Here is a 14,379-nt window from a genome sequence, read left to right as displayed (position 1 = left end):
GCAGCTGAAAATCTCTATAGTTCTGAAACTAGGGTCATTCTCTTTAATATTACAGTTGAATACAAATCATTCTAATAGAAATGATGCCTTAAACATGACTTTGTACTGATATTGGTTAATAGTTACCTTGTTTTATCGATTGTGTCCATAATAGTGTGTACTCAGTCTTTATAAATCTTTTGTATTACTTGGTAGTAGGATTTCAGTAACCCAGTCTTAATAGTTTTTTGTTTCCATACAGCTGGCATTGTTCACTACTTATGTGTGACTTAAGTATTTGTTATATGCACCATCTATATACATTTTGTATTTATTTATACTTTGTGCTCTATACTTTCGGACTTTTTTTAACGTTATATACTGATTTTTGTTTTGATTACATACCACTTCAAAACTATTACCTTTGACTTCAGTAAATAATACATATTAGTTCTGTGTGTTTTTGTTCATTTGATAGTTCCACATTAATTAATAATGAATTAAATTTGTTTAAATAGAGTGAAAGAAGTCGATTTTTGTAAGCCAACTAGCTATACAAACTCAAAATGTGGTAAACATTCAGTTTCATTCAGCTGATTGTTTGGTGATTATATATTAATTGTTTTTTACTGTTAGGGAGGACGTAAACCGTGTGATGCACACTGATGGTAGTAAGCTGATTGCACTAGGTTCGAAGGACCGCAAGGTGCGTTTCATCGACTGCGAGTCGGGCAAGGAAAAGGGTCCTATGATCACCGGACACGCAGGGTCTGTGCGCTGTGTGTGTCTGTGTGAGGCCAAGGGGATTGTGCTCAGCGGCAGCTATGACACCAGCATCAGGTAAATACAACAAACATTGATTGTTATTAACCACCACACCTCGCCTAACTCTGTCGCTCCCCATCACTTCACTGAGACTAGTTCAAGGAGAGGCATTTTTACCTCCCCTTAGCTTGTGAATTTTGAAGAAAGAGGACTACAAAAGGATGAAATATCAAAGCTCAATATGGTAATGTCTTAAATGATGAGGTTTAAACCATATGGTTCAAATATCTTAAAGGTAGGGTCGAACAGCATTTTACCTTCTGATGGGCAAGTCACACAAATTACATGAATTTAAGTATTGACTGTGTGTATGTTTTTGTTCTGTTAGCGTTTTGTTATAATTGACCATGTGTTAAATATAGGAGATTAATCTAGCGAGCTGTCACCCACCCTGATTGTTTTAGTTTTCTTGCATGGAAATTTTTGAATTTTTTTTTTTAAGCTGCAATCTCGCCTCACATTAATTATCATAATTTCATTTAAACATACAAATGCCTAGTTTTAATGAATTGTGTGTGACAGTGACACAGTTGTAATAGTTAGATAATAGAAACATGTTTATAGTGCGTCCCATGGGGAATGCATTTTTTCATACTATGCAATTTACTACAAGTTATTTGTTTCTGAGCCAGTTGTTTTCTAAATTACACTCAAAAATAGTATATGTTTGTTATTTCAAAAACACTTTTATTTTTATTTTACATCAAACCAAAAGCATTTTTGTTGGCGGATGGGACAAACTATATGTAATATTTCGATCAGAACAGTCCCCTTTCCCACATGCTATATTATGGTTTTTTTCAATGTATTTCTGGGGACGCATGACTCGACCCCTCCCCTAAAAACACCACTAACCAGTTTAGACTTCCTCTACACAATTTCCTGCACCCGCGCTGTTTAACGAAATATTTTGTTTGCTGCAAATCAATTAGGCCAATATACATTGCATTATAAAGTGTAAATTTTGATGTAATAACAGCTAAATATATAATTTAACCTAAATACAACTACCTTGTAAGAGTACTTGTTTTATTTACATCAAAATATTTGTATAAACATATTTATGTTAGTCTTGCATGCCGATTATTTAAGGTAGGTAGATGCCCAACATGTTAAAATGAAGACATTGTTGTATACATGATTATAAGTGCAAGTGGCAGGCAAACAAAATCCTAATATTTTAAAAATTAAACCCCCACAACAATTTTACCTCCCCCCCCCCCGCAAAAAAAACCCCAGTAACAACAACAAATCTGCCCCCAAATAAACAATAGCCTACAAAATAAGCCCCCACACACCAGTATACACGCACAAGCAAAAACATAACCCAGACTAACACACACATTTAAAAATTTGTTTAACTAAGTACATATACCAGTAGCGTAGGAAGGTGCAAACGGTGGGGCGCACACACACACACACAAACACACACACACACACACACACACACACACGCACATACATACACACACACACACACACACACACATAAACATATATACACCATTGTTGCTGCTACTGGATCAAGAAAAGTGACAAATAAGTGCCATAACAGTGGTAAACATTAATCACATTTGTATTATTTTGGGGTTTTTTCGTTTGACTACGGTGTATCAAAACCTATTTACGAAACACCATGTGAGAAGACAGACTGTCCGAACTAGCCTTGATGCATATTCATCGTTCTATGAAACTTGATATTTCTCAAATCATTAGCATGTTCCTATATTGCAGACTATTTCAAGTATCCATCCTGTCAACTATGGTGCTTTTTGACTAGATAGATATTATTTGCAGGTGATTAGTGCATTGTACATATACGTGTAAAAGTGTGTCCATTACACATTGCCTGACAATGACACTGGACTGCGTGATGTGTATTTATGTTGATTGCTCTCTAATACTGATACTAACTGCAGGTGGATAGTCGATCATAACTATTAAATGACATATGAAATTGTGTCCGTTACACATTGTCTGATAATAATGCAGCTAGCGGTACATAAAATTACAGCTAGTCATTTAGTCAAATTAATGTACACTTCCATTTGTACTCAGTGATATATACACAAACACATGCATATTTATTACAAATATCAAAAATGTATTAAGATGCTATTTTAACGAGTCAGTCATCAATGAGCCCCTTTTTCTTGGTCTCCTCCAGACGAGGTCGTAAGTATTTCTGTTGAGCACCAAAAAATATTATACGTTTTCAGTGTTTCTGCCAGAAAGAAATTTTTGGTTATGGTGCTATGAAATTGAATGTAACCACAGTCAACAGAGGGTGTAAAGGGCCTCCCCCAGAACGAAAATGGGTTAAGATTAGGGTTAGGGTTAAGAAAATCATACAGTAATGATAAGAGTAATTAATTTTGTCAAAAGGTTAACTTAAAAAAAAAGAAATGTGCTAAAACATTTGGGTATGGCGCCATACCTATTTTACTCTCTGGCAGAAACCCTGATTTTCTTTTCTGTAAAAGAAGAATATTGCACACAATGTGACAAAAAATAATAGAAATAGAAAACTTTATTAACTAACATCAAACAATAAAAGAATAAGTCGACGACTACTCCATGATTTAGTAGTAACAAAGGGCCTTTGTTGCAAGCAACTGGAGTGTAAATGCACCGGAAGTAATTTAGTGGATTTTCAGGCCGCTTCGTGCACATGCAAATCAAGGACAGAAACTAATTTAAACAGCTAGCAGTAGTGAAAAGGGAACTATGTTATTTTTGCTGATTTAAAGCTCTTATGGGTGGAGGGATAAGAATGTACTGTCAGTTTAAGTCAAGATTATGATGTTTGTTTTTGACAGAGGATGGTCTATAGAAACGGGTCATTGTTTGAAGATTTTCCGAGGACACCGAGATACTGTGGTTACTGTGGTGCTGCATGGAGACGTGGTCGCGTCGGGCTCTAAAGACAAATCTTGTAAAAGTAAGAAAGAACATTGGGCTATTTCTCGTTCCAGCCAGTGCACCATGACTGGCATATCGAAGGCTGTGGTATGTACTACCCTGTCTGTGGGATGGTGAATTGAAAAGATCCCTTGCTGCTAATCGGAAAGAGTAGCCCATGAAGTGTGTGGTCCTTAACCATATTTCTGACACCATATAACCATAAATAAAATGTGTTGAGTGCGTCGTTAAATAAAACATTTCCTTCCTTGACAGTGATCAATGTTTTATGTTTAATTTTAAGTTGAGCTGCATTACTAAGGTATACAGAATTTTACTGTTTTAGTTTGAGATAATTTATAGAATGTTATTGACCAAGGCCCCGTTCCACGAAGCGATCTTAGCCCTAAGATTACCTTAGGCGCGTAGCTACCCTATGCACTTAAGTTGATCTTAGCCCTAAGATTACCGTAAGCGCGTAGCTACCCTATGCACTTAAGTTGATCTTAGCCCTAAGATTACCTTAGGCACGTAGCTACCCTATGCACTTAAGTTGATCTTAGCCCTAAGATTACCTTAGGCACGTAGCTACCCTATGCACTTAAGTTGATCTTAGCCCTAAGATTACCGTAAGCGCGTAGCTACCCTATGCACTTAAGTTGATCTTAGCCCTAAGATTACCGTAAGCGCGTAGCTACCCTATGCACTTAAGTTGATCTTAGCCCTAAGATTACCTTAGGCACGTAGCTACCCTATGCACGTAAGTTGATCTTAGCCCTAAGATTACCGTAGGCACATAGCTACCCTATGCACTTAAGTTGATCTTAGCCCTAAGATTACCGTAAGCGCGTAGCTACCCTATGCACTTAAGTTGATCTTAGCCCTAAGATTACCTTAGGCACGTAGCTACCCTATGCACTTAAGTTGATCTTAGCCCTAAGATTACCTTAGGCACGTAGCTACCCTATGCACGTAAGTTGATCTTAGCCCTAAGATTACCGTAGGCACATAGCTACCCTATGCACTTAAGTTGATCTTAGCCCTAAGATTACCGTAGGCACATAGCTACCCTATGCACTTAAGGGCTAAGATCGCTTTGTGGAATGGGGCCCAGGACATAGTATTATAGTGTTAACAATAGTATTCTCTTTGTGTTTCAGTCTGGGACATGCAGACTGGCAAGTGTAGTCGCACGTTCCGCCACAAGTTCCCGGTGATGGCCGTTGCCCTATCCAAGGATCTGTGTATCTCGGGCTGCGAGGGCGGGAGTGTCAAGGTGTGGAACCTCACATCGGGAGAGCTTGTTAAGGTGAGCACTCACAGCAACATCTATCAAATCACTCAGTCTGAGGCTCAGTTTCCATGTCCACAGTCTCTGGGGCGCTACACACTAGATACAGAACATGGAAAACGGATGTATTAAACAATCGATTCCATGGTTATCAGTAATAGTGCTTCCATATGAGTGGTATGGTTGGTGGTAACTGCTCATCATTTATTACACATGGGAAACGGCTCTTAGACATATTGTCTGACCTTAATTTCTGTTGAAATGCTGAGCAATAACTTTGTATACTGTATACATTTTGATAAAAACTTTATTAATCTATTTTTGGATCATAATATGTGTTAAAATGTTGATAATTTGTTAAGTGGACATGTATTTAGAAAGCATTTACTATGGAATAATATTTAATAATTGTTAGGGTGTTGTTTTCTTGACTCGTTGTAAACTGAGTTACTGTAACTTACATTTCCCTTATTGACAAGCAAAATTGATCGTCTCAATACTTTGTTTAACCTTGACCTTCACAAAGATAAGCTGTAAAAATAATTATTGGAAGGTTTGTTGATAATGTAAATCCTTTTATATACAGATTATTGTACAAGAAAAGCAAACATTTCATTTTCAATTTAGAAAAGGTATACATGGAAACATGTAATTTGTAAATTTCAGTGCATAAATTACTGACTTATCATATATTACACTTAAAGCAAATTGGTCAGCGTACAAAACCCTTCCCATGTATAAGTAATATGCAGATGTTTATAACAAAACAAAGAGTACAACCGTACCTATAGGCTGGGTACACATGTAACACAGGAGAGTCGGCCTCATCATGTATTCAAAATAAGTAGCTACGTAAAAGGTTTTTAAAACTGTAGCAGGGCGGGCTACATTAATCTGGACACAGACTCGAGGTTGTTTTAATTTAATGCTGCATGATTCTATCTTGTTGTTGTATTGTATTTTCACTGCATGATGTGTTTTGCCTATAGACATTAAAAGGTCACAAGGGCCCGGTGACTGCCATTAAGTTTGACCGGTGGCACATTATCACGGGGAGCAGAGATGGGTATGCACTTGCATGGAGCACGATTGGCAAGCACTCTCGATGTCTCACAGCACTCAGACACCCGAAGTAAGCATGTGGTATTGTGTAGTATTGCATTTATAATCTAGTTGATCGTTTGTTGAAGTGATGTTAGCGCTAAAGTCACTGTAAGTCACTAAGTTCATTGGTACAACTTAGCAACTAAAACATCATTTTAACACCTAGATCACTTCGTAAAATGGGACCCAGATCCATAAAAAATTATGTACATATGCATGTCATTATTTTTGTTAAATCAATAAAATGTATTAAAAAGTGTTAAATCAACACGCCTATAATAATAATGTGTAACAATTAGTCACAAACTTAATTGATGTACTGTTAATTTGTTTTTACCAACAGATCACCATTCAATTACACTATTGGTTAGATTTAGTATAAATTGAGCAAAGATTTCACTTATTAAGATGATGCATCTACTGTTGTGTTTATCATGATAGACCCTACAATTTTGACAATTTTGCATTTAATATCTATTCCATATCAGTTTTCTTTATGTATGCAAGGAATAACTACAGTAAACATTTTACACGAAAGTCGATTGTGGTCCTCTCGTTTTATTGAAATCACATGCAATCATATTGTTAAAATTTATCCCTCAAGTGGTAGATACTGGAAACGACTACATTTGATAGAAATGATGTTTCTTTAGTAGTGTAGATATATGTTTCAGTTTCCGAATGTTGTTTCCTGAAGCTCACATGTTTACCTTTACTTGCAAGTGAAAGTAGGTAAAGATACTCACTTGTGGTGTTTAATATCAAATGCATGAGCTACATTACAAAACGTTGACCGAGGTTTTTGGTTTTTTCATTTCTGTCATTAATAATTATTACTATTATTATTTGTACCAGGGAGGTTTTGTGCTTGGAATTCATGTATCTGCGGGTGATAACAGGGTCAGCCGATGGTCGTCTGCGTATCTGGAATATAATCACAGGACAGTGCTGCCGCATCATGCGCGGGAACAGTCGCAGCGATCCTATCGAGGCCATTATTTGTAACGGTAACAGGTACAGTTTAATTTTACTTATTGCTTGTCATAATTTATCTTTCAAAATTGTTGTCATTCTGAAATTCTGAAATATACTGTTAAATTTTCCTTCATTCAGAATATGGATTGTATATAAACCTTTTATATCTTTAAAAAAAAAAATATGTAGCACATGCAGTCATGTGGTATATAGAAATATATTTTGATTGTTTTAAAAATATCTTAAACTTAGCTCTCTTTCTACTTGGTATAATTACAGTTCATACCTCAATAGTCCTGTACTATTCTAAAATAACCTCTCTTTCTACTTGGTATAATTACAGTTCATACCTCAATAGTCCTGTACTATTGTAAACTTACCTCTCTTTCTACTTGGTATAATTACAGTTCATACCTCAATAGTCCTGTACTATTCTAAAATAACCTCTCTTTCTACTTGGTATAATTACAGTTCATACCTCAATAGTCCTGTGCTATTCTAAAATAACCTCTCTTTCTACTTGGTATAATTACAGTTCATACCTCAATAGTCCTGTGCTATTCTAAACTTACCTCTCTTTCTACTTGGTATAATTACAGTTCATAGCTCAATAGTCCTGTGCTATTCTAAACTTACCTCTCTTTCTACTTGGTATAATTACAGTTCATAGCTCAATAGTCCTGTGCTATTCTAAAATAACCTCTCTTTCTACTTGGTATAATTACAGTTCATACCTCAATAGTCCTGTACTATTCTAAACTTACCTCTCTTTCTACTTGGTATAATTACAGTTCATACCTCAATAGTCCTGTACTATTCTAAACTTACCTCTCTTTCTACTTGGTATAATTACAGTTCATACCTCAATAGTCCTGTACTATTCTAAAATAACCTCTCTTTCTACTTGGTATAATTACAGTTCATACCTCAATAGTCCTGTACTATTCTAAAATAACCTTTCATTCTGTTTTTCAAGTTTGGGCTATAATTTTAACGTACAGATTTTCATTAAACAGTTGTACTACATGTAAATAGAATTTTTACTGGTCCATCTGGAGGAGACTATAGATCTTATATCTGTTTGTCTGTCTGTCTGTTTGTCTGTCTGTTTGTCTGTCTGTCACACATATAGTCTTGTAGACCTTTTTTTCACAGTGCCTCAAGATATTCAGCTGAAATATTTTGTGTAGCTTTAGTTACAGATCAAGTTTAATTTTCATTGGGATTTACCCAGTTTTGAAAGAGTTATGGCACTTGAACTTAGGGGCTATGAAAGTTAATAGGGCCCAGTAGGGGACACATGTTCTTTAGCAGTTCTCTCATAATGCTTGTTTTCATTCTTGTCTTTGACAGTTTAATAGTATATTTTAAATGTTTCTAAAATCAGAGACTGTCTGTATTTTCAGGATTACTCTCAACACTCATAACAACCTGCTGGTGCTCAACTTTGAGCACATTGAGTGGGACTACACCCTGGAGACCGACAAGGTGCCGTCGCTGGTGCAGTACGGGTCGTATTCTGATGCGCCCGTCAGACAACAGCCGTATCCGTACATCCGCGCACAGAGGATGAAACTAGCCGGGGCAAGTAACAAGAAGATCATCTGTCACAAACTGAAAGAACAACACGCCCCTACGCCCATCCTTCAGTCAGAGTTCCGGGCACCACAGCTTTCACACAGTGCGAAGACGCTGAGCGAGCGTTACCTGAGCAGTGCCAGATCGATCCAAACCCATCGTGGCGGGTCGTGTCTCAGTTTGCCGATGTCTCCTGCTGGATATTCACCATCAAGAAAACATCGAGATCTGAGTGTTCGACAGGTTTCGTCGGCCCCAAGCACTGTGTTCCGCAAAGCACCACCCTCGCCACCAGGTACGTCAAAGTCGAGACCACCGACCGCGAAGTCTCAGAAAACACAAGTGAGCGTGAAGATAGCGGACCAGGAGATGGACGAGGAGGATGAGATGCCTAAAGAACCACCCGTTGTCCACCGTCGGGTGTCGTGGGCGTTCGAGAAACCGCTCATTCCCGTCTCCAAGGACGTGTCACTGTCGGAAATGAAGGCACTACTGCGGTCTCAGATCCGAATGAAAACCGAAAGTATTATTCCACCCAACTTCATCTACCTAACCGTGAATGCAATACAGAATTCCATGAAGCCCTCAGAAACTAGTTCCAACACTAACGACAATATGCATGACTATAATCTGAAAGCACCGCACCCCAAGGGTGAGCAGGTTCGGCCATCATCCTCTCCCAGTAGAATAGATCCCAGGACAAAGGTCCCTGTGGAGGAATTGCATCTGGAACAGTTTCTAACAGAGAATGGAGAAACCGTGTCGGAGTTTTCTGATCTTCGCTCCGTCAAGTCACTGCGTATAAAAGAACAACCCAAGACTCTGGTGTTACCAGACAAAGAAGTCTATCAAACGAAGTACATCTCTACTCCTGTTAAACCTGCTGCACATAGAAGTCTTCATCCGAAACGCATCAAGTCTACATTACCCCGAGGCCGTGTTATACGACCCATCTCGGCAGCAGTGATGCAGAAGACGGACAAGCCATCTTTGTTCCCGCCGAATGCGAAAAATACTCGTCCATTCACAGCACCAGCGAAAACACGTCCTGGCACCGTGGAGTCCCTACCACCCAACATTGCATCATATCTTCCAGGCGGATATGTTCCAAGGCCCAAGACGGTGGATTTGTTGTCGTCAGCTCAAATCCACAGCCCGGTTCCGATGTTGATGTACTCGCAGGAGGTCAAGGATAAAATCAAGGAGTTGAAAGAAAGGCAGCAAAATCGTGAGCAGCTCATCCCACGTGGGTCGGGCATCCCCATACTAGGTAAGGTCAGTCCGTTTAATGACCCCATGCGGAGTCACATCAAGTTTGAACTGCGCACACATAAACAAGAGCAGGAGTACATTGCCAACATCGAGAGATCCCACCAGGAGCAGCGGCAGAGAGAGGAGGAAATTACAGAGAAGAAGAAAAGAGCGGCCTGGCTGGCCACGACAAAAATGTCTAGTTGATGGAAGCAGCTAATAAAGTACACTCTACATACTGACAAATACAGCACTGATATGACAGAAGTTACTGGATGTTACAGTTTATAATCACACATGCTGACCAAACATGACATGTTACAGTTAATCATTTATAAATAGTCAATGACATGATAAGTTATAGTTAATATTTAATTTTTATGGTCATAAACAATTTGTGTGTTTTCTTGGTCAGCTTTTGCAATTCAGAAAAGAGCCTCAGATAAAATTAATACTAAGACACCAGTAGCTCGCTACAGCTAAAATACACTTTGCCTTGGTGTTTGTATTTGAACAGTAAAATGCTGATGGTACTCAATTTTACATCAGCATTGCTGAATGCTGACACTAACTGCAAGGGCTTCTGACAGTGGGTAATGAATTAGAGTTGACTATAAATTACAGTAAACCATACTTTTGACAGATGACTATTCTTTTAATAGTTATTCATTTGACAGTCACCTAAAGATTTGACAGTTTGCTATGAATTTTTACCACTTAGCCGTCAATTTGACATTCTTTTATGGATTAAACTTGAGGCTGGTGCATGCATAGGTGATGCCATAGTGACAGGCCAAACAACAAAGCAACAAGATACTTTGGTATGGCCCCATTAGTGAAACCAAATTTGGCTCACAAAACATTGCATGGTTGTGTCATGGCCACAGGCAATGTGTGTGAGACAAAATAAAATTAATCCAATTTTGTGTAACACAGAGTGCTGTCCGCTGCCAGTCAGAACATTGCATTGTGAAGGGCTGTTAAATGCATGTGCAACAGGGGGCAATTTCACAAAAACATCATAAGTTTATGTCTGCGACTAGCAGTTATACTTAGCATACATTTACAAGTGCTTGGTGTCTATTTCACGAAGAAAATTACATCATTAAGGAAAATAGAGCATTTTAAGGACAAAAGAAAATGAAATATGTGTATTTCTGATATATTTGTTGTACTATAATAGTAATAAGAATTGTGCTTTAGTCGTAGTTACGTTTACGTGCAAAACAAGGCTTACGATGTTTTGTGCAATTGGGCCCAGAACTGTAGCAAGCCACAGCAACACTGACATGGAAATTTCTGTTGTGTGGCCTGTTGCTGTGGCGTGTCACGATTCCTGTTACTGTGGCGTGTCATGATTCCTGTTGCTGTGGCGTGCCACAATTCCTGTTGTGTGGCCTGTTGCTGTGGCATGTCACGATTCCTGTTGTGTGGCGTGTCACGATTCCTGTTGTGTGGCCTGTTGCTGTGGTCCGTCACCTATGTGTGTACCAGTCTGTACTCTAGGTCTGAATATACATGTACATATAACAACCAATGTTTAGTTTTTTTTAATTTGTATTTCTTTTTCTTTTTTGTAGCTACATATAAACTTTATGTAGACATTTTGTACAGTGTGGTTTCATATTACACACTGGAAGTGTACAGTATTCATCATTATTAAATATTGTATGTACCATTTCTAAATTATGAACAGTAAACTTTCTGCTGAGCATGATACAGTTAAAACTGATTGTGCCAAATTTCCTACAGTTAAAATTTTGTACATATCAAAATCATTATCTATATGTCTCATCATCTATTTTATTTTTCTTAACCTTTTGAATGAAAAGCATGAGGCTGAAATTAAGTTGTGTTGACTAGGTGCTCGTTTCAGTTTCAATGATTTTTAAATAAGCTGTAAGCTCAAAACAAGATGTACATCTATGCCTGTGGATAGCAACAAAATGTACACTACAGCACATATTGTCTTTAACATTTAGGAAACAACATTTAACAACACCTCATTACATTTCAAACTAAAGCTATTCAGTGTCTACCATGTGGTAGTTGTGACTTTAGTCAAGAGAGTGGAATGCTTTTGGATGGAATGTAGAAAGAAACCGACTGGGTTGACCATTGTGGATTGAAGCTTATTGATCCATTTCACCTCAGTGAGTGCTTTACCACAAACTACATCCACCCTTATAACTTAAATTTAACTCAAATTTAGTCTGGTCTTCAACTGCATGCATTGCAGTTTTTATTAAGTTGAAAATTAAACTCCTAAGTTCAAACATCCAGATTTGTGGTAACAGGATAAAAAACCAAACATTTACCTTGACATTATTGTTGCAATAAAAGCCTTTTAACGTCTCTGCATTAAATGTGTCATCAAATCTTTGTACCTGTGTTTTATGTTGTAAAATAATACAAGTGTGTACTTGTTAATTATTGGCAGAATTAATCCATTTTTTCTTGCCACTTGTCTTTTGACTTTAATGTTTGTACTATAAACTTTATAGACAATTTTTTATACTTTTATTTATAGGACTATGTATTTTTAAAAAGAATTTTTATATTTTATATTAAATTTTCACAGACATTTGTACATATATGATATGTTAATTAAAAGAATGTTACAATGTTTTATTAACTAAACTGCATCGAGAAGTCACTTACATTTATCTGAATCATAAACTGTTAACACAGTAGGGGCACAAATCATTACCTCCATGGGCGATATACCCAAGTTAGTGATGTGAGTTAATATTCCAGTTTTATTTGGCATAACCTCAAATCATTACCTCCATGGGCGATATACCCAAGTTAGTGATGTGAGTTTATATTCCAGTTTTATTTGACATATCCTCCAATCATTACCTCCATGGGCGATATACCCAAGTTAGTGATGTGAGTTTATATTCCAGTTTTATTTGACATATCCTCCAATCATTACCTCCATGGGCGATATACCCAAGTTAGTGATGTGAGTTTATATTCAAGTTTTATTTGACATATCCTCCAATCATTACCTCCATGGGCGATATACCCAAGTTAGTGATGTGAGTTTATATTCCAGTTTTATTTGACATATCCTCCAATCATTACCTCCATGGGCGATATACCCAAGTTAGTGATGTGAGTTTATATTCAAGTTTTATTTGACATATCCTCCAATCATTACCTCCATGGGCGATATACCCAAGTTAGTGATGTGAGTTTATATTCAAGTTTTATTTGACATATCCTCCAATCATTACCTCCATGGGCGATATACCCAAGTTAGTGATGTGAGTTTATATTCAAGTTTTATTTGACATATCCTCCAATCATTACCTCCATGGGCGATATACCCAAGTTAGTGATGTGAGTTTATATTCAAGTTTTATTTGACATATCCTCCAATCATTACCTCCATGGGCGATATACCCAAGTTAGTGATGTGAGTTTATATTCAAGTTTTATTTGACATATCCTCCAATCATTACCTCCATGGGCGATATACCCAAGTTAGTGATGTGAGTTTATATTCAAGTTTTATTTGACATATCCTCCAATCATTACCTCCATGGGCGATATACCCAAGTTAGTGATGTGAGTTTATATTCAAGTTTTATTTGACATATCCTCCAATCATTACCTCCATGGGCGATATACCCAAGTTAGTGTGTGAGTTTATATTCAAGTTTTATTTGACATAACCTCAAATCATTACCTCCATGGGCGATATACCCAAGTTAGTGACGTGAGTTAATATTCCAGTTTTATTTGGCATAACCTCAAATCATTACCTCCATGGGCGATATACCCAAGTTAGTGATGTGAGTTTATATTCAAGTTTTATTTGACATATCCTCCAATCATTACCTCCATGGGCGATATACCCAAGTTAGTGATGTGAGTTTATATTCAAGTTTTATTTGACATATCCTCCAATCATTACCTCCATGGGCGATATACCCAAGTTAGTGATGTGAGTTTATATTCAAGTTTTATTTGACATATCCTCCAATCATTACCTCCATGGGCGATATACCCAAGTTAGTGATGTGAGTTTATATTCAAGTTTTATTTGACATATCCTCCAATCATTACCTCCATGGGCGATATACCCAAGTTAGTGATGTGAGTTTATATTCAAGTTTTATTTGACATATCCTCCAATCATTACCTCCATGGGCGATATACCCAAGTTAGTGATGTGAGTTTATATTCAAGTTTTATTTGACATAACCTCAAATCATTACCTCCATGGGCGATATACCCAAGTTAGTGACGTGAGTTAATATTCCAGTTTTATTTGGCATAACCTCAAATCATTACCTCCATGGGCGATATACCCAAGTTAGTGATGTGAGTTTATATTCAAGTTTTATTTGGCATATCCTCAAATCATTACCTCCATGGGCGATATACCCAAGTTAGTGATGTGAGTTTATATTCAAGTTTTATTTGACATATCCTCCAATCATTACCTCCATGGGTGATATACC

At 37.3% G+C, this 14,379-nt stretch overlaps 1 protein-coding gene across 1 annotated transcript in view; it reads left to right on the top strand.

Moving 5' to 3' along the window:
• The window catches only part of LOC121378577 (CMT1A duplicated region transcript 1 protein-like), a 28,311-nt gene extending 14,763 nt beyond the window's left edge, over positions 1 to 13,548 (top strand). Inside the window, exons 5-10 of the mRNA XM_041506825.1 lie at positions 616 to 819; positions 3,624 to 3,745; positions 4,866 to 5,014; positions 5,986 to 6,128; positions 6,956 to 7,114; positions 8,482 to 13,548. Coding sequence (XP_041362759.1) covers positions 616 to 819; positions 3,624 to 3,745; positions 4,866 to 5,014; positions 5,986 to 6,128; positions 6,956 to 7,114; positions 8,482 to 10,111 — 2,407 coding nt within the window. The 3' untranslated portion in view covers positions 10,112 to 13,548. The remainder of the gene's footprint in view (positions 1 to 615; positions 820 to 3,623; positions 3,746 to 4,865; positions 5,015 to 5,985; positions 6,129 to 6,955; positions 7,115 to 8,481) is intronic.
• Positions 13,549 to 14,379: the final 831 nt, after the last annotated feature.

This window comes from Gigantopelta aegis, chromosome 8, assembly GCF_016097555.1.
Source record: "Gigantopelta aegis isolate Gae_Host chromosome 8, Gae_host_genome, whole genome shotgun sequence".
In the NCBI taxonomy this organism is placed as follows: Eukaryota; Metazoa; Mollusca; class Gastropoda; order Neomphalida; family Peltospiridae; genus Gigantopelta; species Gigantopelta aegis.
This window is presented reverse-complemented; position numbering and strand designations above follow the sequence as displayed.